This window comes from Emericellopsis cladophorae (assembly GCF_022114955.1).
Source record: "Emericellopsis cladophorae strain MUM 19.33 chromosome Unknown NODE_10_length_638493_cov_120_236322, whole genome shotgun sequence".
In the NCBI taxonomy this organism is placed as follows: domain Eukaryota; kingdom Fungi; phylum Ascomycota; class Sordariomycetes; order Hypocreales; family Bionectriaceae; genus Emericellopsis; species Emericellopsis cladophorae.
Window position 1 is genome coordinate 378,049 of NW_026250935.1, and position 20,479 is coordinate 398,527.

The 20,479-nt window shown below is 54.6% G+C and overlaps 5 protein-coding genes across 5 annotated transcripts; 3 read left to right on the forward strand and 2 right to left on the reverse strand.

Annotated features, from left to right (window-relative positions):
- Positions 1 to 163: 163 nt before the first annotated feature.
- On the reverse strand, positions 164 to 5,935 carry J7T54_002133 (uncharacterized protein; the record flags this gene model as incomplete). Its single annotated transcript, XM_051504740.1, has 4 exons — positions 164 to 2,052; positions 2,193 to 4,097; positions 4,669 to 5,861; positions 5,916 to 5,935. The coding sequence occupies 4 exons, from the start codon at positions 5,933 to 5,935 to the stop codon at positions 164 to 166; spliced, it is 5,007 nt and encodes a 1,668-aa protein (XP_051363829.1).
- Positions 5,936 to 6,340: 405 nt separating this feature from the next.
- J7T54_002134 (Large subunit GTPase-like protein) lies at positions 6,341 to 8,314 on the forward strand (the record flags this gene model as incomplete). Its single annotated transcript, XM_051504742.1, has 2 exons — positions 6,341 to 7,319; positions 7,371 to 8,314. The coding sequence occupies 2 exons, from the start codon at positions 6,341 to 6,343 to the stop codon at positions 8,312 to 8,314; spliced, it is 1,923 nt and encodes a 640-aa protein (XP_051363830.1).
- A 534-nt stretch (positions 8,315 to 8,848) lies between these two features.
- J7T54_002135 (uncharacterized protein) lies at positions 8,849 to 10,055 on the forward strand (the record flags this gene model as incomplete). Its single annotated transcript, XM_051504743.1, has 6 exons — positions 8,849 to 8,890; positions 9,244 to 9,339; positions 9,412 to 9,460; positions 9,507 to 9,752; positions 9,825 to 9,949; positions 10,014 to 10,055. The coding sequence occupies 6 exons, from the start codon at positions 8,849 to 8,851 to the stop codon at positions 10,053 to 10,055; spliced, it is 600 nt and encodes a 199-aa protein (XP_051363831.1).
- A 618-nt stretch (positions 10,056 to 10,673) lies between these two features.
- Positions 10,674 to 11,804, reverse strand: J7T54_002136 (Extracellular endo-alpha-like protein; the record flags this gene model as incomplete). The annotated part of the gene is made up of 1 exon (XM_051504744.1): positions 10,674 to 11,804. The coding sequence occupies one exon, from the start codon at positions 11,802 to 11,804 to the stop codon at positions 10,674 to 10,676; it is 1,131 nt and encodes a 376-aa protein (XP_051363832.1).
- Positions 11,805 to 12,660: 856 nt separating this feature from the next.
- Positions 12,661 to 13,385, forward strand: J7T54_002137 (3-hydroxyacyl dehydratase; the record flags this gene model as incomplete). Its single annotated transcript, XM_051504745.1, has 2 exons — positions 12,661 to 13,252; positions 13,309 to 13,385. 2 exons carry the CDS (start codon positions 12,661 to 12,663, stop codon positions 13,383 to 13,385), a joined length of 669 nt encoding a protein of 222 aa, XP_051363833.1.
- Between the last annotated feature and the right edge of the window lie 7,094 nt (positions 13,386 to 20,479).

A 20,479-nucleotide genomic window follows, 5' to 3' on the forward strand; every position in this document is an offset into this window, starting at 1 on the left:
TATGTACAATGAGCATTTTGCGCTCTTACATTTCAACCTGGATTGATGTCTTGTAGTACAGCCCCCAATGTGCAAGAGGGTATCAACGGGGCAAGCCTTGAATATGTATGTGTCAACAGATACCCCTAAACGCCCAGTTCTATGCCAGATTCCTCTCGTCCTCCTACGCCCCACCCCAAGGCGTACTCGCTCTACTTCTTGACTCGCTCTCCCATCGTATTCTTTCCGTGCGGAGCCAGGCCGTGTCTTCGTCGAGCTCCTTGCGCATAGCACGGAGGTCGTTGATCACTTGTTCGCTTTCGCTCAGCATGCGTTTGTTTGGATTCTCGCCGACCGCAGTGTCACCGTTGTCCATAATCTCAACCTCGTCGTCTTCGCCGTTCCTCTTGCGTTTGTTAGTTGTAGGAGGGCTGCCGGCGCCAGTAGACCGAGACAGGGATGTATTTACATGGGGGCGAGGGGGCGGGCTCATCGCACCATGAAGAGAGCGGCGGTCCAGGGTGCTGTAGGACGATGCCCGTTGCCGTGCCGTCGGGTATGGCGTTTGTCCACTGAGAACGGCGTCGGCCATCCTCTCCGGGAGTGCGGTTCCGTCGGGCATCTGCACGATGCCCATGGCCTTGAGTTTCCAGCGTTCGGAAGCATTGCTAATGCTCTTGTTCGGCTTGGGGCTGACTGTGCTTCGGAATGAAGGCATAGAACTGTAGAAGCCCTCCTTGGCTTTCCCGGCAAACTTATCATAGAGTAGCCTAGCTTTGCCCTTGTACCTGGACGATGTCGACGCTGTAGACGAGGCCATCGAGGAGGCCCTACTGGCGGGCCGGCTGCCTTCCTCCACCATATGGTCCCCTCGTGCAATCCTCTTGACGGATCGGCGCTCGTCTGTCACGCCAGAGAGAACGCCAGTGTCGAGTAAGGCTTGCTCAGCGTCGTTCTTCCTCTTCATCCTCCCCCTCAGCGCAATCTCCGCCATCTCGGACGCACGATCCGCCTTGGCCAGTTTCGCTTTCCTTTCTTCTCTTCGCTGCTGTCGCTCCGTCTCCCTTCGCTCCTCCGCTTGCTGCTCCTTGTATCTTCGAAGCTCTTCCCGTTGTTGCCGACGTAATGTTGCCATTCGCTTCGCCCGCGCATTCTTCTTCCATCTATAAAAGAACTTGATCCGCAGATTCCTGATCTTAAACGCCTCCACTTCCGCGTTGATCGCATCTTCCTCCTCTTTCCGGATCCTCTCTGTCTCTTCTGTTATCCACTGATTGTAAGCTTCCCCGGCGATCTCGCTGATGATATACTCCGTGAATTGGTCCATGATACCGGTATCGCCAAGGACGAACCACCTAGAGAAAGCACCCATAATGTCCTTTGGGGCGGTCAGAGTCTGCGGTGCCTGCTCGGAGGGGGGAGCTAGCGTCCCTATTTGCGTTGCTGTACTGGTGGCCGGCTGCTTGAAAGGGTTTGATTGACTAGGGACGGCGGCCGCTGCAGATGCATTTTGACCAGCTTGAGTTGCAGAAGTAGTCTGTTTGGCGGCGGCCTGCCCTTTAGTGGAGTCCCGTTTCGGACTGCCTGGTGGTGTTGTAGAGGCTGTTGTCGCTGGAGTGCCTGTTGGATTTGGTGGTTGAGAGAAGCTGAATGCAGGAGCTGGTTTGAGAGCAGCGCTCTTCTGAGTGGCATCCGGTTGTTGCGGCTTACTCATGCTGAAAGGGCTCGGCTTGGGGGAGTCCGTGTTCTGCGTAGGAGCTTCGGCTGATTTGTCTGTGGGTTCCGAAAAGAGGCCTGGTGTGGGAGCCTTTTGGTCCGTTGCCTTGCCGGCACTGAACACTCCGCCAAGTGTACTCGTTGCGGCTACTGGCTGACTCAATACTGACGCTGGTGATGAAGCACCTGCGAGCTGAGGGGCCGATACCGAAGTGGATTGTGCCGCTGACCCAAAGGGAAACTTCGGTACGTCCTTGCTGCTGCTTGCTGCTGCTGCGAAAGGGTTGTGTGCCGTCTGTGGTGCTTGCGTCGAGGGAAGTCCAAATGGGCTAGTCTTGAGCCCCGGGCTGGCATTGTCTATACGAGTGACGATTAGTGTAAATGATTTGGTTCGGTCTTCTGATGGTGTCACGGCGCGAGTGTGCGGAAAGAGCCAAGAAGCCCATCGCATCTGTAACCAAATGGGAACCTATAGGCCCTGCTCCGTGTTTTCTTACCTGAGACACTGTTGCTGGACAGCGCATTTGGCATGGGTGGTGGTGCCTGCTGGCTGGGGGGAGACAGTGTTTTCGTCACAGCCGGGCGTGCCATTTGTGTCGGTGCTGGTGATGGCGTGGCTATCTTCGTCGACTGTCCATTCTCGTAGACAGTTTCCCGGATGACTTCGACGAGGGTTTTTGAGCCTCGCTTCCTGCCGACGAGCTTCTCGGAAGATTGATGGGGTAGCTTGGACGGCCAATCGAGTTCCTGGCGATGTTCTAGCAGCAACCGCTGGTTGCTGCCGTCGCTGACGTCGTCAATGATGCTGTCGTCCACCTCGACCTGCAAGCCCGCGAGGTCCACAAAGTCCACGGCTTCTGCTGCAGTGTCGAACCGAAGGAACTTGTTGAGTCCAGCCGCCGTAAGATCTTTGCTGGTTACCTTGGGTCGAGCAAGGGCTCTCACCAGCGAATTGACGATTGAACGGCGCAGTACCGGGAAGTGGCACTCGGCAAAACAAGCCATGGTGAACGAGACAGATGGGTCCTCTAGTATCCGGAAGTAAGTCAGGTACGAGGCGGACGCTGCCGGGGCCGGCGCCAAAGCTGGATCAGTTGAGTTTGGTATCGTCTTGACGATAGGCCCCTGGAAGTCTTGCGTGTTTTGTAGCGCCTCGATGAGCGAGACTGCAATCTGTATCTCCTCTGATTTCTTCCACAGCTCTGGTCGCCATGATCTTTGCAGGGTCTCAATGACGTCGGGGTCCCGTCCGTGGAAGAGCAGGTAGTACGCCCGGAATTCGGCCTCGTTGGGGCATTCGATGCCTTGTTGGTTACAGTCGTCGTACAGATCTCTCAGGCTAAGCAAGGTCCGCGCGAGCTGCTCCGTCTCCTGGTGCTCCACGAAACCTTCCGCATCCACGTCTTTCCGGGAAAGAAGATGCAGAGAAGTGACGTGGAACCGCGCAATATTCTCAAATACTGCGACTTGCGATTTGATCTCTTCCGGTTCCAGTCGCGAGAAGAAGGTGTAGTCTCGTCGAATCGCTCTCGTCCTGTCCCATAAAAAGCCATGCACATTGGCAAGATTTTCCTCGTCGTCAAGCAAGTCGCCCACCAGATAGTCGAGTGTCCTCTGGAGTGCTGGGATCGAGCGCACATCCATTGGAAGCGGCGCATCTTGCCCGGCAGCCGAGCGCGCAATCTTTTTCACCATCTTCGAAGTCTCGGGTATGTCTGAGACCTCATTCTTCTCCGACTTGACGACATCGCCTTCAAATATACGGGTGATTTTCTCCCATTCTGGGCACATGTCTTCCGCAATGCCCCTAAAATCGATCGCGTCCTTGAGCGCTCTTCGTTTGTTTGGATCATCGAGAAGACCGGCTTTGATGAGTGATTCGCGCACTTTTTGGCGGTACGCTTCGTACTGATTTCGGAAGTGTTCCATCTTTTTGTCGTACAGCGTATGGTATTGTTTCGAGGGCCATTTCGGAGGTCGAATGTTGTCTTTGCGCAGTTGCTCGTACACGCGCCGCGCATACGGATCGGTTGTGCTTGGGATCTCTTGGGCTTGGAATGGCTGGCCGTCGGTGTCTTCGCTACTCGAGTCGGCCTCCGGTGCCGAAGGCTTGGGCTGCTTCTGCGTACCAAGGGCTTTCCCAGCTGCGAATGGGCGCGCGACTTGTGGCGTGGCAGAACCCGTTCTGCTGGTACCATTCTTCTGGGTGCTTTCTATCCCATTTGGCTTGTCCTTGCCTTGGCCGTTGGCAAGGCCGGCTTCGCTCACATCACCATTGGGCGTCGCGCCTCGCGAGAAAGGCCCGTTCGGTACATGATTGGTAATAGCCGGCGCGAAAGGATTCGGAGTCGTCGCGGGAGCAAAGGGATTATTGGTTGTGCTGGGTGTAGTCGTGGTATTTGCTGCGAACGGGTTAAACGTCGCCATGTTCGCGTCGTGCAGAATCGACTAGAGGTGGATGTTCGCCATGCAACAGTCGTTACATGCATCCGGTTATATGTCAGCGCATTGGAAGAGATTTTGGGATTGAAAGCGCTTGTAGACAAAGAGAGCAAAGCCGGTGCAAAAGTGTGAACGTGTCGAAGGGTGAAGGTGGTCGGTGTGCTCACGCGAAATGAAGCTTGGTCAGGCTGTTGATCTGCGGAAGCAACTGGATTGTCGTCACAGGTCACGTGACGTTCCGCTTTGTCTCAGTTCTGCAGTCAATGCACCGAGACTTCGACTGAGAATTCAACCATGGTGTTAGTACGGACAGCATCTAATTACTACCGTTTTGCTTTGAATCTTTTCAGGTGTCACCAATCACTATCCTTCCATATCGCTGGTGATTTAGGCCGATGGAGGCTCTATTGGACTTCCACTTTCAGCCATCCAATTTCGCAGTCATCGTTGATTCATTAAATTTTGTCCAGTCTACCTAACCAAAAGGCTTATTAGGTTTCGACTTGGACCCTGTGATCGGTTTCCCCAGACTGCGAAAGCGCGCTGGTCCGAGGCCTTGCCTGATCTCCTCCAACTGCTCCAATCCTGTCTGCGCCTTTGTCTTCTTGTTCGTCCTCTTACCCGGCTTTGTGTAGTTGCCGAGGAAATCATCCAAGATGTTGTCGAAATCGCCTCTCGTCGGCCCGTCTACCGTCGACATGCCCGAAGCCTGCGACACGGACGCCATGTCGTCCATGTCCTCATTGTACGCTTCGTCGATCTTGTCAAACCGCGCATCCAGCAGCGTCATCTGGTCCGTTCGCACCATGGAGGACGATGTCATGGAGTAGCTTGACGCGTCGGTCAGTGCGCCCTTCCGCTTCTTGCGTTTGCCTCCGTTGGTAGTCGTGGTCCAGGCCGTCTGCATCTCTGAGGGCGCACCTGGTGGAAGCGCGCGCCCAGTCTTCTGCTCCTTTTTGAATTGCTTGAAGTCCTCCAGCCAGTCCTGCGAGGGTCCCTCCTCAGGCTGCTCGCCTCGGGTCTGCACTAGGTCTGGCGCGTCGTCGTTGTACTCCTTATTGGGTTTGGCAGTATCGTCAGACTCGTAGCCATCGTCTTCGTATTCGTCGAATTCGTAGTCCTCGAGCTCCTCGCCATCCTTTGTCAACTTCTTGAAGATATCGTCGTCGTCCTCATCAACATAGGCCTCGTCCTCCAGTGCCTCAAGCGCCTCTCGTAACCTGGGGTCCATGTCGGGTTGGAAGCCCTTTATTGAGTCCGGGACGTCCTGTTGTGCTTCATATGTCAACCTCGTCAAGTTCTTGGATGGTAGCATTTCCTCGTCCACGTCGACTTGCGAGCCCCCTTCAAGGTCCATGTCTTTGAGCGCATCGGCAAGTGACTGCTTTTGCTTGCCCTTGTTCAGGTTGCCGGTGGACTTGGCTTCGACAAACACTACGTCGCCTCCTGAGCCAGCGTTGAGGTCGCGCATGTGCTGCATGTAGTCGTACTCAGTGTCGTCGTAGTAGATGCCATAGTTCGCCGCCTCGCCCTCATTGGCGCGAATGTCCGCAGCCTCGGAACCAAACTCAGAGGCGAGGTCATCGAGCTGTTTTCCTTTCTTCGATGATCCAGGTTGCTTCTGCGTCGGGTTCAGCACCATGGAGGGAGCCTCATCGTCGTGGATGAGAGGGTCATTTTGTGGTCGATGGACGAGAGTGAAGTGTTGCGCCGTGCGCTTGTCGCTAGAAGGGAGTCAATCCAGAATATTCTACCAAGTCCGAAGTACTCGTACGTACATCCACTTGCCTTTAGCCATCTTGGCTAGCTTGAACTTTGGATGTGAAGTGTCAAAGAAATCGAGGATCTTTGGAACTTCAAGACAGGGCTGGGGCGGTTGGGCGAATGTGACATCAAGGCCCAAGGCACAGAGAGAAAAAGTTGGCGGGGCAGAAAAATTCCCCAAGGGTCTACACCGTTATCGTCTATCGCGACACTGTGCACGGAGCCTGCGTTACTGCGCTGCACACAGTATGAATACTCAAGATGAGATTTGCCCCTCCATCACGCCCATTATTCAGCCAAGGCCCAAGTCGAGTCACCCATCGCGAGCTCACACCTTTCCCATCTTCTCATCTCCATCTCAGACATCTGAGCAACGAGCCTGAACTATCCGGCTCCTCTATACTTCATTCTATACAACTGAACAGACTATATCGCCACCATGGTTCTGGCAAAGTCAAAGAACAAGGTGGGGTTGGGAAACTCCCTGATGAATGATCGCTTTGGCAAGGGCAAAGGCGGCGATCGCAAGAAGGCATCGGCAGTCACCCGTACAAACCACCAGACGGGCGAGGAGTACCTGATCAATGAGAAAGAAGATGCTTCGTGGGTCAAGATGCGCTCAGTCACCGAGCAAGGCGCTCTGGACGAGTTCCTCGCCACGGCGGAGTTGGCTGGTACCGACTTCACAGCAGAGAAGATGGACAATGTCAAGATCATCCACACCGACCAGAAGAACCCGTACTTGTTGTCGGCCCATGAGGAAAGGGTCGTTCTGGGAAAGCACAAGCAACACAAGGCCAGACTGACGGTACCAAGGAGGCCGAAATGGGATTCCAACACCACACCAGAGCAGTTGGATCGCAAAGAAAGAGACAGCTTCTTGAGCTGGAGGCGGGGGCTTGCAGAGTTGCAGGAGAACAACGATCTGTTGATGACGCCGTTCGAAAGGAACATTGAGGTCTGGAGACAGCTATGGCGAGTCATCGAGCGCTCCGACCTGGTGGTGCAGATCGTCGACGCCAGGAACCCCCTCCTGTTTCGCTCTGCAGACTTGGAGAACTACGTCAAGGACGTCGACCCGAAGAAGGAGAACTTGCTCCTTATCAACAAGGCCGACATGTTGACCCAAAAGCAACGCAAGGCTTGGGCTTCTCACTTGAAGGAGGCAAAGATTGCCTTCAAATTCTTCTCCGCTCGTCTAGCGACCGAGGCGAACGAGGAGGGCGACAGCGACGATGAGCCAGAGGCGTCGTCCTCCAAGCGGCCAGCGCAGCAAGCTGTGTCCGAGGGCGTGAGTCTTGGGGATGACAATGACGACGGCATCGTACCAGCGGTGCCCCTCGACGAGGAGGATATAAAGATCCTCACCATTGAAGAGTTGGAGGGCATCTTCCTGCGCCACTCGCCTACTAATACCGGTCAGTCTATCCCTTTTCCCTACATGACAGGTTTGTCTGACTTTTGTCCAGAGGGCGACCACAAACTTCAAGTCGGTCTCATCGGGTATCCCAACGTGGGTAAATCATCCACCATCAACGCCCTCATCGGCGCCAAGAAGGTGTCCGTCTCTGCCACACCCGGTAAGACGAAGCACTTTCAGACCATCCACCTCAGCGAGCGCGTCATCCTGTGCGATTGCCCTGGTCTTGTCTTTCCCAACTTTGCCACGACCAAGGCCGACCTGGTCTGCAACGGCATTTTGCCCATCGATCAGATGCGAGAGTTCGCCGGGCCTTGCGGTTTGGTCACCCAGCGTATTCCCAAGAGCTTCTTGGAGGCTGTGTACGGTATCCGCATCAAGACACGCGCCCTTGAGGAGGGCGGTAGCGGTACGCCCACTGCCAGCGAGTTGCTGCGTGCCTATGCCTCAGCACGTGGCTATCAAACGCAAGGTCTCGGACAGCCTGACGAGTCTCGCGCCGCACGCTATGTTCTAAAAGACTATGTGAATGGCAAGCTGCTGTACGTTGAACCACCGCCTGGTATCGAGGATGCCAAGTGGTTCAACCGCGAGTTGTACGACGAACTCCACCTTCCCGAGAAGCGACGGGCGGCTCTGGTCTCCGCCACAGATGACATGTCACTGAACGAGGCCAAGGACGGTGGCGCGGACACCGAGTCCATGATCTCGGAGTTTGTGGCCCTCCCAGCCGGTCCCAAGTCCAAGCAGCTCGACAAGGGCTTCTTTGGCGCATCAAGCTCAGGGGGCAAGATGACCATGCCGTTCAACCACAAGTACACGGAGCAAGGGCGCGAGAAGCCGATATCAGGACGCAAAGCGCGGACGCTCGTCGCGCTGGAGAATGGGATAGACCCCAAGGATGTGCAGGTTGTGTCGGGGAAGAAGCACTACAAGGGCGGCGCGAAGTCGAAGAAGGGGAAGAAGAAGGCGCAGGATTCGGATGAGGATTAGGCTTCGTGACGAATCGAAGAGAAAAATGAATTTCATGGTATCACGGCATCCCGCGCCGGAAGTCTCTATCAGTTGACGCTGTCATCACAATCCTCAGAGCTAGACATGCATGTCGGCAACTTCCTCCCATGCCACGGACATGGTGAACGCGCCGGCAGTTCTGTCAGCAAACCATTAGGCTCATCACATCTCGTTAGTGTCGTCGTTCGACGCTGCATCCGCGAACTGGCGTGAAGGAGCCGCCAGAGTGGCCCCCATCTTCGAACAATTTTGCTAGTCGGTACCTCGGCGATGACCAGTCAACCGCAGCCACAGCAGGTACTCGGTAATAGAATTGCTCCTCTTAGATTTGAACCAGGCCTGCTGTTCCTGGTCGACATTCAGCTCCTAAGCGCTCGCCCAATGTGCGCCCAGCTCCAACATGTTTTTAAGCGCCCATCTGCCCGACAGCGCGCCTCGCAACTCTCATTGGCCGGGACACACGACAGTTGGCCAAACAATGTTCTTTACAACCGCTCAAGAGCAGCCCTCGTGATGGTTCATGTTGCGGTCAACGATGTGATGAAGACTTTCTGGGTTAGACTAGGGCGTTTGGACGTGCCTCCGCGCGCATCGCCATCATCCACATCGTGGGGTTCGCGATGTGATGGGAATATGTAAACCGTCTGTTGCGCGCTGGTGGTATGGAAGGAAGTTGTTTGAATCGCTCTTCTAATTCATTCTCTTCGTCTTTGCTTCTCTACCTTGGGCATTGACTGCCTGTTCCGTCGCTACGACTCTGACCCCTTACACTCCTACGCTTTTAATTCCAACACAAGCTGGTCTTGTGACATTCTTTCATTTACTACATATTAATTCGAAACGTTATGGCGATCATTAATGCCTTGGCCGTACTGTTGACCGTGATCCACATCACGGCCGCCTTACAGGTCACACCAGGATCCCCTTGCTCATCCGTCTGCCTTGACGATCCAGATCTTGATGACTCGGACCCCGAGTCTTCCAACACGACACCGGAGGATATCGTATGCAACGTAAAAGACTTTATATCGGAAGCAAAAGGCCAAAAGTTCCAGAGATGCTTGAACTGTCTGCAGGACAGCGGGTTTGAGCACGGCCATGAGAGCGACCAGCAATGGTTCTTCTGTAAGTGTGACAATCGTCTTCGGGAGCATGAGCTAATCTTGCTCAGACAATCTGAGATTCGCTGTCAACTACTGTGTCCTTGGTGACTTCAACGCTACAGACATTGAGGCTGGTCCTTGCGCCACCAAGGAATCATGTGGTGCTCTCGACAAGACACTGAGCGACGGTCTTCTCGAGCCAGCATACTCTGAAGCGTACGACTACTGCGATGCCAGCAACAGTGTTGTTCTGTCGAGCTACATGGATGACTGTGTCACCTGCGTCCATTCATTTAACCCCTATATGGCAAATTGTATGGCTATTCGTGCCTATCGCCCAAAGAAATTTATTAACGCATGTGTATTAGTCCTAACAGCCATTCAAGCCGGATGCGAGCAGAAGCCTCTATCAGGGACAATTGTCGGACTCAACGAGACCATCTTCACAACGAATACCGTCCTCATCACAGACCCATCAACAACGTCATCTGCCGACACGTCGACTGGCCCTGTACTCTCACCACCAGCTATTGCAGGCATCGCCATTGGTGGCGTCATTCTCATACTCCTCATAGCAGGATGTGTATACATGCAAATCCGAAGACGCCGCAACATGAAGAGGATCCGGCGTGCTTCACCGTTGGAATTCAGATGCCAGACACATGTCACGCCCTTGACGGCAGAATTTCCGCCTGGCGTGGGAGAGAAACCGTTCGTTTGTCCGTCAGCCGCCTTGGGATCCAATCCGCCAGAGAAGAGGTTGACGAGTATCGTCACAACCACGCCCCCCATGCCAGCCAAGGCAGCAGCATCTCCAAGGCTTGGCGAGTACACGACACCAACATCCACCACCTCGATCCGGTCCAATGCGCCGTTGTTGAGCTCCAGCTACAGGCCATACGTACCTGCGGAGTATGGCCTGTCGGGGACCCCTGGGTTGGCCATCACCACGACCGAGCGGTCTCCCTACCAGGGGTCTCCTAGCCCACGTCACGCATCGTTCGCGGAGCAAAACAGCTTGTCACCGCAGCAGAGCCAGACCGTGTGGGAACAGCCAGAGTCGGGAAGAATAGTAAGAGACGCGGGGAGGAGAAAAAACTCACCGGCTACCAATGGCTCACCGACATCGATGACCAACATTCAGACATCGTTCCCTCCACCACCAAGTGGACGGCGTTAGAACAGCACTAGAATAGAAATTGCTAGGTTCTAACGAATGCTGCAACATCTCAATGCTATTCCTGGCCATACCCAGTTATATACATACAGCGCCCATTGTCCTTGCAATTCGCATGAAAAGCCAACCAATCCCAATCCACCTCGCCGCCGGTCGACGCGCCTCCTGGGCCTTTCAACCCAAACTGCGGCGTCTGGAGCAGTGACTTGCTGGCACGCCGGTACGGTCCTTTCACGTTCCTACTATAGGCGTACTTGATGTCGTACTTGGGGTCCGTGAAGCAGTGACTGCTGTAGAAGAGCACGTACGTTCCATCAGGACGGATCGTCAGCTCGGGCGCTTCGATGAGCGCGCCGTCCAGGTCCGGGATGCGATCCAGCAGAATGGTCGCTGCGCCCATCTTGGTGCATCCATCGGAGGGGGAGACTTCTTGCAACATGAGCGGCGTCTTGAGATTCGGGTCGCCGGTGCCGGTGCCGCATTGCGAGAAGTCGCCCCTGGAGTTACCGTCTACCTTATAGACGACGTACTGTCTGCCCGTGGTAGGATCACGGAAGCCAGCGGCGTCAATGGCGCCGCCTTCCTCCCTTGGGCATACCCACGGCTCCGGATCGGCTGTATAAGGGCCCTCGAGTTTGTCTGAGCGTGCCACGCCGACGCAGTGCTGGTGCGAGTCGGGCATCTCGCCTGCAAAGTACATAATGTACGAGCCATCGTAGAGGCGCTTGACGTCTGGTGCCCAGGTGTTGCGACCCGTTGTCCACGTGTTTTCGGGCATTGCGTCAATGCCCAAGCGCTCCCATCTTCCGAGGATATTGGTGGTGCGTGATCTGGCCACTTGAATGTTTCGACCGCCCGAGTTGGTGGCAAAGGCAAACCAGGTGCCGTTTTCGTGCCGGATCAAGGTTGGGTCTGGGAAATCAAACGGCACACTGGGCCCCATGGCGAGTCCGTCGTGTAGGATCCGAAGTCGTAGTCCATGATGGTTGCGTGAAACAAAGCTCAGTGGCATTGCCAGGCCGTACAGGAGGAACACTGCCAGGATGATAAAGATGGTAGCACCAGCCATGGTGAAATAGATTCGATGACGACGAGAAGGTCGCTGCTGCTTGAATTTTGTCTCGAGCAGGTGTGCTCTCCTGTGCGCCAAAAGGGGCGCTTCGACGCCTGATATATATCTCTGCTCCATGTTTGCTGGCGTTGACGTTACTACAGCCACTGCAGCTCGTTAACGTATGGCGCGAAAAAGTCAACGATAGACAGTCTCATCAAACATGACTGAGTTTCGCTGGCTTAATCCTCCGACTGGTCAGTGAGCTTGTTGGGAAAGGTAGTGCCTGATGGCAAGCTGCGCTGGTCCCAAGGAGGCGGGACTACATGTACTCTACCGTGACACCGGCCGCCCCATCAAGGCCATCTAGTCTGGGACAGTGAACTCTAGCCTCTAGGGAATCAGAGGGATCCACGGGCAGAAATTCATGCCATGAAATAAGTGTGCCTGATTGCAAGATATTCGCTGGCCTTGTGTGACATCCCAGTGATTGGGACAATGATGCTTTGTTGTAGATACTTCGTAGCACAGGGTGAGGAGTGAGGAAAAGAGGTCAGAGGTGGGAGAAAGCTGGAGTCGCGTGGGCTCGGAGTATTCAACGTGGCGCTGGTCACAAGCGCCATGCGACGAGCCAAGACCCAGTGACCAAGGTTGTCCTCACGTCGCCTTGATGTTCTATCATGAGACTTTCCACGACTCACTTGGGGTCTGTAGTACAGGGTATGCGTCGAGCATCGTGAAGCCTCGAGAACACAATTTTGCCCCGTCGGCCTAATGGCCTAGATAGGAAACTTGGGCCTTCAGAAATCATGAATGAAGCCTCGGCATTGCTGTGAAATTTAGCTCCAGAATCAGATTCAAATGACAACCCGTACGGCTTTTCTCTCCGTCTCTAATGAGCCTCTTCCTCAGCTGCTGGTGTCACTGGATCTTGAATTGTCAACCACATCCTGGTGAACCGAAATCTTCTCCTCCACTCCAATAAGCACCAGCCATGTCTCGATCTCGTCCGAGTGCATCATCCAAGCCGACGAGCAAGCCCAATGGACTGACAAATGCATACCTCTGCTTCTACAACACCGCATCAGCTCTGCTACGGATCTGGATCTTGGTGCGCGTGTCAATCTTGTGGAGAGTCCAAGGCAACGCAGCTGTCTGGGCCGATCTCAATCTCATCGCGCGGTGGACTGAGACCCTGACCGCCATAGAAGTCGTTCACGCCATTACAGGCCTCGTTCGCGCTGCGCCTGCCACGACAGCCTTGCAGGTCGCAGGGCGTAACACCATCATCTGGGCCATCACCAGGAATTATCCAGATGTCGCGGCCAGGGAGACGGCCTACAGCCTTATGCTGATGGCCTGGAACGCCGCCGACGCTGTCCGATACCTCTACTTTGCTCTCCAGACAGGCACCGGGCGGGTTCCCTCGTTTCTTCTGTGGTTACGGTACAATCTGTTCATTGTGCTCTACCCTATCGGTATCTTGTCCGAAGCACGCCTTGTCTATCAGGTCATCTCGCCTTCAAAAGCTCGGAATGAATTGTACCAGTATCTTCTGTGGTTTGGACTAGCGATATACGTCCCCGGTAAGCAGAAAACGACCGAGAATCAATGTAGAACCCGACACTGACACTTCCGGTAGCCTTCTACTTCCTCTATGGTCATATGCTGGCGCAGAGAGCCAAGTTGGGTAGACCCAACAATAAGAAGGCACTATGATCGCAGCTTGGTGTCGGCGTCTATTTGACATCAACCCAGGGGCCTCTAAGACTGTCAGTCTGTGGGAAGCTCTGGCGGCGTCTGAGCACAAAAAAAGTAGCATTGCGCTATGTCGACCAAAGATGACATGCTGTTGGACATAATGGTCCATAGAGATAAGTACAAGGCATCAGAAAGTCTACTATGTCAACATTATACGTAAACCCAGCGTGGAACAGCAGTCGAGACACAAGGTTTGGTGCGACTCAACATCAAGAGTCATTGCACCTGGTGCGCGATTCTGTCGGCATGCGAGATCTATCGAAATCAAAGAGCCGAACGACAAAAGCACAATAGAGAATGTCTTTTATGATGCACATGCTTTGATTGTGATCCTCACTACTCATAAACCCTTGCCGATAATGTCTGAGCCAGAAACGCCGGGTGCCAGAAAAAGCCACACTTTTGTAGTGATACAGCGTAGCACAAACAATCAAGAAGAACAGACCCCTAAGAAGTACCCCAAACGACCATTTGCAGCCAACAAGACGTGTGATCGTGACCGTCTGCTCCAACGAGACAACGAGCCACAAGATTTTCAAGCCATCAGCCCCTTAATCGCTGTCCTCATCGTCGTCCTTGGACTTCTTCGCAGCCTTGGCGGCCTTCTTCTCTGCCTTCCTGCGTTTCCGCTCGGCCTTCTCTTCGGCTGTCTCGCCATCGTGCTTCTTCCTCTTCTTGCCGTCGTCGGCATCCTCAGCAGGCACAACCTCCATCTTGGTGACAGTGGTCTCCTCAACAACAGGGGCGGCCGCGGCGGCAGCAGCAGCAGCGACACCATCAGCAGGCGCAGCGTAGTCCTTGTATCCTGAGGTCCACTGGGCAGGGGTCGACTCATTGGGGCGGCCGAACTTGTCGAGCTTGCCGTCGGCCTTGAGCTTCTTCTTCTCGGTGGCGACGGGGCCAAGTCCCCAGCGGCGGGGGTACAGGTCGCGCTCCATAATGCAGCGCTTGACCTTGGCGACAACACCGTGGTCGCATGTGGTCATCTCGACGGTCGACATCTGGGCGATACCCAGGGCAATGGCCTCACCCTTGGTGGTCATGAGGACAACCTCCTCGTGGTGCTCAATCTCGGCCTCTGTTTTTACATTAGCATGTGTACATTTGCATCGCCCTTGTCGGAAATACATACCATAGCGCAGAAGACCGGGAAGCATGAGCTTGGCACCGTAGCAGACAGCGTTGACGGCGCTGTCCTTGACAACCAGGCGCTTGTACGAGGTCAAAAGAGTCTCCAGGGGCGAGATGACCTTGCGCAGGTACGTCTCGTCGCGCGTGTTGTCCATGGTCCACTGAGCATCCAACACATCGTGCAGCGTAACGAGCTGCTTGGTCTCGTCCATGGCTCCACTCCTGACACGGCGCAACTCCTGCATGTGGGCGCCGACACCGAGCAGAAGACCCAAGTGCACGCAGAGGGTACGGATGTAAGTACCAGCCTCGCAGCTGACCCAGAAGACACCCAGGTGGCGCTCGTTGTCAAACTCAATGAGCTTGCTCTCGTGGATGGTACGGATACGGAGCTGACGCTTGACCGCGGAGATCAGAGGCGGGCGCTGGAACAGAGCACCGGTGAGCGACTCGAGAGCCTTGGCGAACTGCGCCTGGCCACCGGGGACCTTGTCGTGGAGACGGATGACGCAAACATACTCCTTTCCGGCGCCCTGCTGGGACTTGACGAGACGGGTGGCGCGGTCAATGCAGACAATCAGGCAGCCTGTGACCTTGGGATCGAGGGTACCGCTGTGGCCAGTCTTCTCGACACTATTGACAATGTCAGCCTTTTTCTCTCCTTACAAGCTCGATGGACTCTGACGTACCGGAGCATGCGCTTCAGCCAAGCGACGACTTCGTGCGAGGAGGGGTTCGACGGCTTGTCGAGGTTGATGACACCGGAGCTGATGTAGGACTTGATATCACGCTTCAATGGGGAGCAGCCATTGGGGATGGGAGTGAAGTGGCCGGTGCGGACCAAGACTGCGAAAAAGTGTCAGCGTACCCCAATCTGCGCCCTGATGAGATGATTGCACGAACGCTTCTCGTAGTTCTTGAGGAGGAGCGGCCACTGGCTTGTGTCAATGGCAGGTGTCACAGCCTGAGGCTTGATAACGTGCTCCTCCTCCTTCCTGACAACCTCCATGGTCATCGTCGTTCGGGTTCCTTCCTTTGTTTCGGAAAGACACTCTGATAATTTACCGACCGGCAGGTGCGACACGCTCTGGGGTACAGTGAGCAATTGCGTCGTGAAAAGGTACGGTTCGGTGTCGGTCGGTGATGGTTGATTTTCTCGGAAGGAACGAACGAGACGAAGCCTCCCAAATTTTTTTCTGACGGCCGGAGCAGTGCGTGTGGGGCGGCCGAGTTGAAAAGTGTGGCGCGACCAATGAGATGGCAGCGTTCACCAGCCACAAGCATCAAGCCACAAATGACCTCAGCCTCGACCGCGCAGGGGAAGCAGTGCCTCCAAAGTTGGCTCTGACGAAAATGAAGTGAGCTCGCCCTTCTCTTGGGCAAATTCAACGTCTCTACATGTATCTGTCTATACTGACATTTTCATCGAAATAGACTTGTGCGGCTCATATCCCTCAATCACGAAATCTTTGGCCTTCCAACCATCAATGTCGCCACCCTTCTCCCGACCAATCTTCAACGTGGGAAAGTCACGAGGCTCGCGCTCAAGTTGCGTCTTGAGTGCCTCTACATGATCCGCATACACGTGCGCGTCTCCCATGACGTGCGTCAAGCTGCCGGGGACAAGATCACAAACGTGTGCAATCATGTGCGTTAACAGGGCGTAACTGGCAATGTTGAACGGCACACCGAGACCCATGTCGCACGATCTCTGGTACAGTTGGCAGTGTAGATGCCCCGGTCCCTTGGTCTTGTTCTCGACATCAACGCCGCCCCTGAGCCGTGGGTAGGAGACGTAGAATTGGGCGAACATGTGGCACGGCGGCAGAGCCATCTTCTTGAGGTCCGCTGGGTTCCACGCCGACATGATGATGCGTCTATCATAGGGCGTGTTCTTAAGTTTGTGGATGACTTCGGCTAGCTGATCGACGCCTTGGCCAGTGTAGTCTGTCTTGGCATCAACGTACTCGGCGCCAAAGTGTCGCCACTGGAAGCCATAGACGGGTCCCAGGTCACCGACCTCGCGATGAGACAGGCCGACCTTGTCGAGGAACTCGCGTGAGCCATTGCCGTCCCAGATCTTCACACCGTTTTCGCTGAGCGGTATCGAGGATGTGGTGCCCGCGATGAACCAGAGGAGCTCGGCGATGATGGCTTTGGTGAAGACGCGCTTCGTCGTGAGGAGAGGGAGCATGGGTATGCCATTTTTGTTCAGGCTGAACTTCATCGGCTGCGGAGCAAAGATTGAGTACGTTCCTGTCCCTGTACTGTTTGGGTGTTAGGCGAGAGTTGATGTTTGGTGGGGTTGTCACTGACCGATCAGGACGAAATTCCCCCTCCTCCAAGATGTCGGTGATCAAGTCGAGGTATTGGTACTCTTCATGCTCCTGATTTGACGGTGTCGCTTCATCTGTGGAATGCGCGTGGGTACGCGCGCGTCTTCTTTGTACTGTCATCTTGTGAGTTGTGAGTGTATGTGTGCGGTTGAAGATGTACTCTGTGAGGCAAAACGCGATCGGGACCGCGTTAAGTGCCCCCACCCGACGCGTCTGCGTTGCGTGATCCAACCTACCCTACGCAGTTCAATGTTCTTCTAACTTAGCACGCCTCGACATTTGACTGACAGCGAGAACTTCATTGTCAAAGATTCAAAACTTCATTCAGTATATGGCTTGGAAAGGCAAGTTAAATAACGCCAGATTTTGAGATTCCGAAACGCCGCAATACTTTGGCCGGCAAGTTGGATGCTTGTTCAGAGTGTAAAGGAGCGGAAAGTAAGATGTCACAACGAAAATCAGTTCCTGGTATTGATCCTAGACTCCATGCTTGTAACGTCGCTGCATACTCTCCGATGCTTCATATTCTCTGACCTCTGTACGAGAACTCCCTGTACGAACCACTGTACGTTCTACCCCTCTGTTGCGTGAAGTACGATTCCTGCTCGGACCCAGGCGTGGGGATTCTCCCATCAACCGCCTGCCTATTGTCGACATGCTGCATCTCATAGGCCTCGCCTCTGACGCTTGTCTTGTCTATGGCTGACGAGCTCTCACTGCCACCGAGTGCCAGTCCAATGTTTCTGGTCGTGTTCTGTTGTTGAGCCTGTGGCTGCAGGTGCTGTTGCAAAGCTGGCCAGGCGTTTTCATGCGCCTGGACAGCATCGTTTCCAGTGACAGGACTGTTGTATTGTGATGAATATGGCGAGAAGTACCGCGGGAAGTGCTGTTCACTCTGCGCACTCGCTGGACTTTCGTCCCATGATCGTAGCGGTCGCTGACTCAATGGCGTGTCACTGACTTCTTTCGTGCTCGTTTCAATGGGTGATGGCCATCCCTTTTTCCGTCCTTGTTTGGCCTCGTAGCTCCTCAGGAATGCTCGGCGCCTTCGCTTACCGCGCCAAATGATACAGCAACCTGCAATTGTCAAGGCGATGACAACTCCGCCAGCAACGATACCGGCTATGGCGCCGATGTCGAGGGGGCCTTGATCGAACCATTCGGGGTTGACGGTCGCGCGTGGGTCCGGATCGGTGATATTGACAGTTACGGAGGAGAAAATTTCGCCATCGAGACCAAGATTGACGCCTTCCTGCGGTTGCTGTTCGCAGCCGGCTTGGAGAGCGGTGATGACTGAGCTACTTAGTATGTATTGCGTGCAATGAAGACCGAAATGCTCACAATTGGCGACAGAGTATTGTCGCAGCCCATGGAGACAGTCCACGCAGTATTGGAAATGCTCAATATCGTTCACCGGCCAGATGGCACAGTACTCGTACGATTCAAATTCTCTGGTCAGGTTCCCGAACTGAATGGCATCCTGGAACTTTCCGCAAGCTTGGCTTATCTGTGGTCAGTACCAATATCGACGAGTGGTGTACGAGCTTGACGTACGTTTGTGTGCAAATAGTGCTCTCTAATTGATCATCATCGGGGAAGCCAAACACGCAATACGAAGAAGCGTAGCGCAAGTTGTCTTCAACTAGTCAGCCATGTGTCGCGTCATTGGGAAGTGATAGACACCTACATAGAGCGTAATCGGTATCTGTACCATCGTCAGATGAATAGTCGCTTTGCAGTTGGCAGTCGAGGCAAGTGCTAAACAATTCGCCTGCGGTCGACTCCATATCATCCTGCTTGCAAACAATGTCGTCGGTCGATGTTCTGTCGAGTACGTTGCCACAGCTCGTACCACAAGGCGAGCCTGGGTTAGAAAGCACAGAGTTTGCGACGCCTATGATGGCCGCAAACGTGGACAAGAAGTTCAGAGCCATGTCGAGTGGTCGGTAGTAAGTCCGGCTCGTCGTCTATCTGAGCGAACAAGAACGAGCGGTATGCGCGAAATGACGAGTGGTCAAACCCTGTGCCACATGACACAGAGGCCGGCCTTGATAACCTCCGCCTCCAATCGAGGAGAGATGTCTGTGGAAAGATGTCGTAGGAGCTGAGATTACTAGTTGGCTGCGCGTAAGAAATGCAGGTTTCGGTCGATTTATTGCAACCGGCACTTCCGACGAGGAACCCGTCGCTAGTTTATCTCATGTCGACAACATGAAGATGGAAGAACCAACAAACGTGTGACACGGACGGTTCGATTCACCGGCACGGGACAGCGGGTGATAAGGTGTGAACGAAGACGGCCATCGAATCAACCACGGGACGTAACCACGCTGAGTGGGCGACTGCTCACCACTGGGCTGCCCATCATTCATGAGAGATCACCAGTCAGAGAGTCGGGACAGGAAAGACGGCGGCTGGGAGAAGACGAGGAGGTTCCGATGCGGGGGCCGTCTCTTGCATCTGGCCACTCGTTTACCGCCTCGGGCCGCCGACATGCAGGACCCCTGTCGTCTTCACACAGAAAAACCCCGTAGATGGAACCTAATTGGCTAGTCGATGAAGCGGTGGCCGCTTGCTGGTTGCAGGGCGCTTGGACGGGGATTATGGGGGCCGATGCATCATGGATGATGGAAGCCGGCATCGAATGAACTCTTGTGTAACAAATGCCAAATGCAGAAAAGCCAGGCGCCAATATGCTATCTTTGCTTCCCAGCCTTTTGCAAAATGAGAATGAGGGGACAAAACACAGATCAAGCATGTTATCCAGCCGTTCTCTTGAGTCGTAGATTCATCAAGCAATTGACCTAGACTCGAGCCTCTTCCCCTGATCCGTGTATGCCCTACCATACTGCGCTATGAGATCTAGACAGAAGCGAAATATCAGACTCCTTCCTGGCAACAAGGACATCATGTGGCTGGTTATTGGGCCCATCTGCCTCAGCATCCTCATCGTCCTCGTCATTGCGCAGAAGAACCATGGCCTTAGGCGTTTTGGGCCCGTGGCGTAAGCCCAACCGCGCTGGCTTCATGTGGACAACCTGTTCCTTGACGTCGCTCTTGTTTCTCCTCGACCGTTGATCAGATACATGAACTGCGACGGACTGACTCCAGTGCCGGGGAACCATGGGATCGGGTTTCGAGGACTTGCGGCGCAACGACGTGCTCGCAGTGAGCGGAGCGGCCTTCCGTGAACTGGAACCCTTCCTGAGTGCTGGGGATGCATCATCATCTTGCCTTTGGCGCGAGGCCGGCCGTTGGTTCGATCGTGGCCCCGAGAAATCCATGTTCGGTTGATGTTGTGGCTCATGGTTATCTCGGCTCCCAGGCTTGCGACGCGTCGACGCCAAGTTCCGACGCGTCGAGCTCCGGCGCTGGTGCGCCGCGGAGCGTGACCTATGGTGGGAGCCAGAGTGCGAGCGATTATGGGCGGCAGAACCCGACCGTGAACCATGAAGTGGGCAGTTTGCGGACGGGTACTCCTCAATCAGGTTGAATTGTGCTAGGTCAACATCCTCTCCGCGCGTTCGGCTTGTCCTTGATCTTTGTTGATTGCGGCTCGGCGTTGCACGATTTCGATGAACAGAT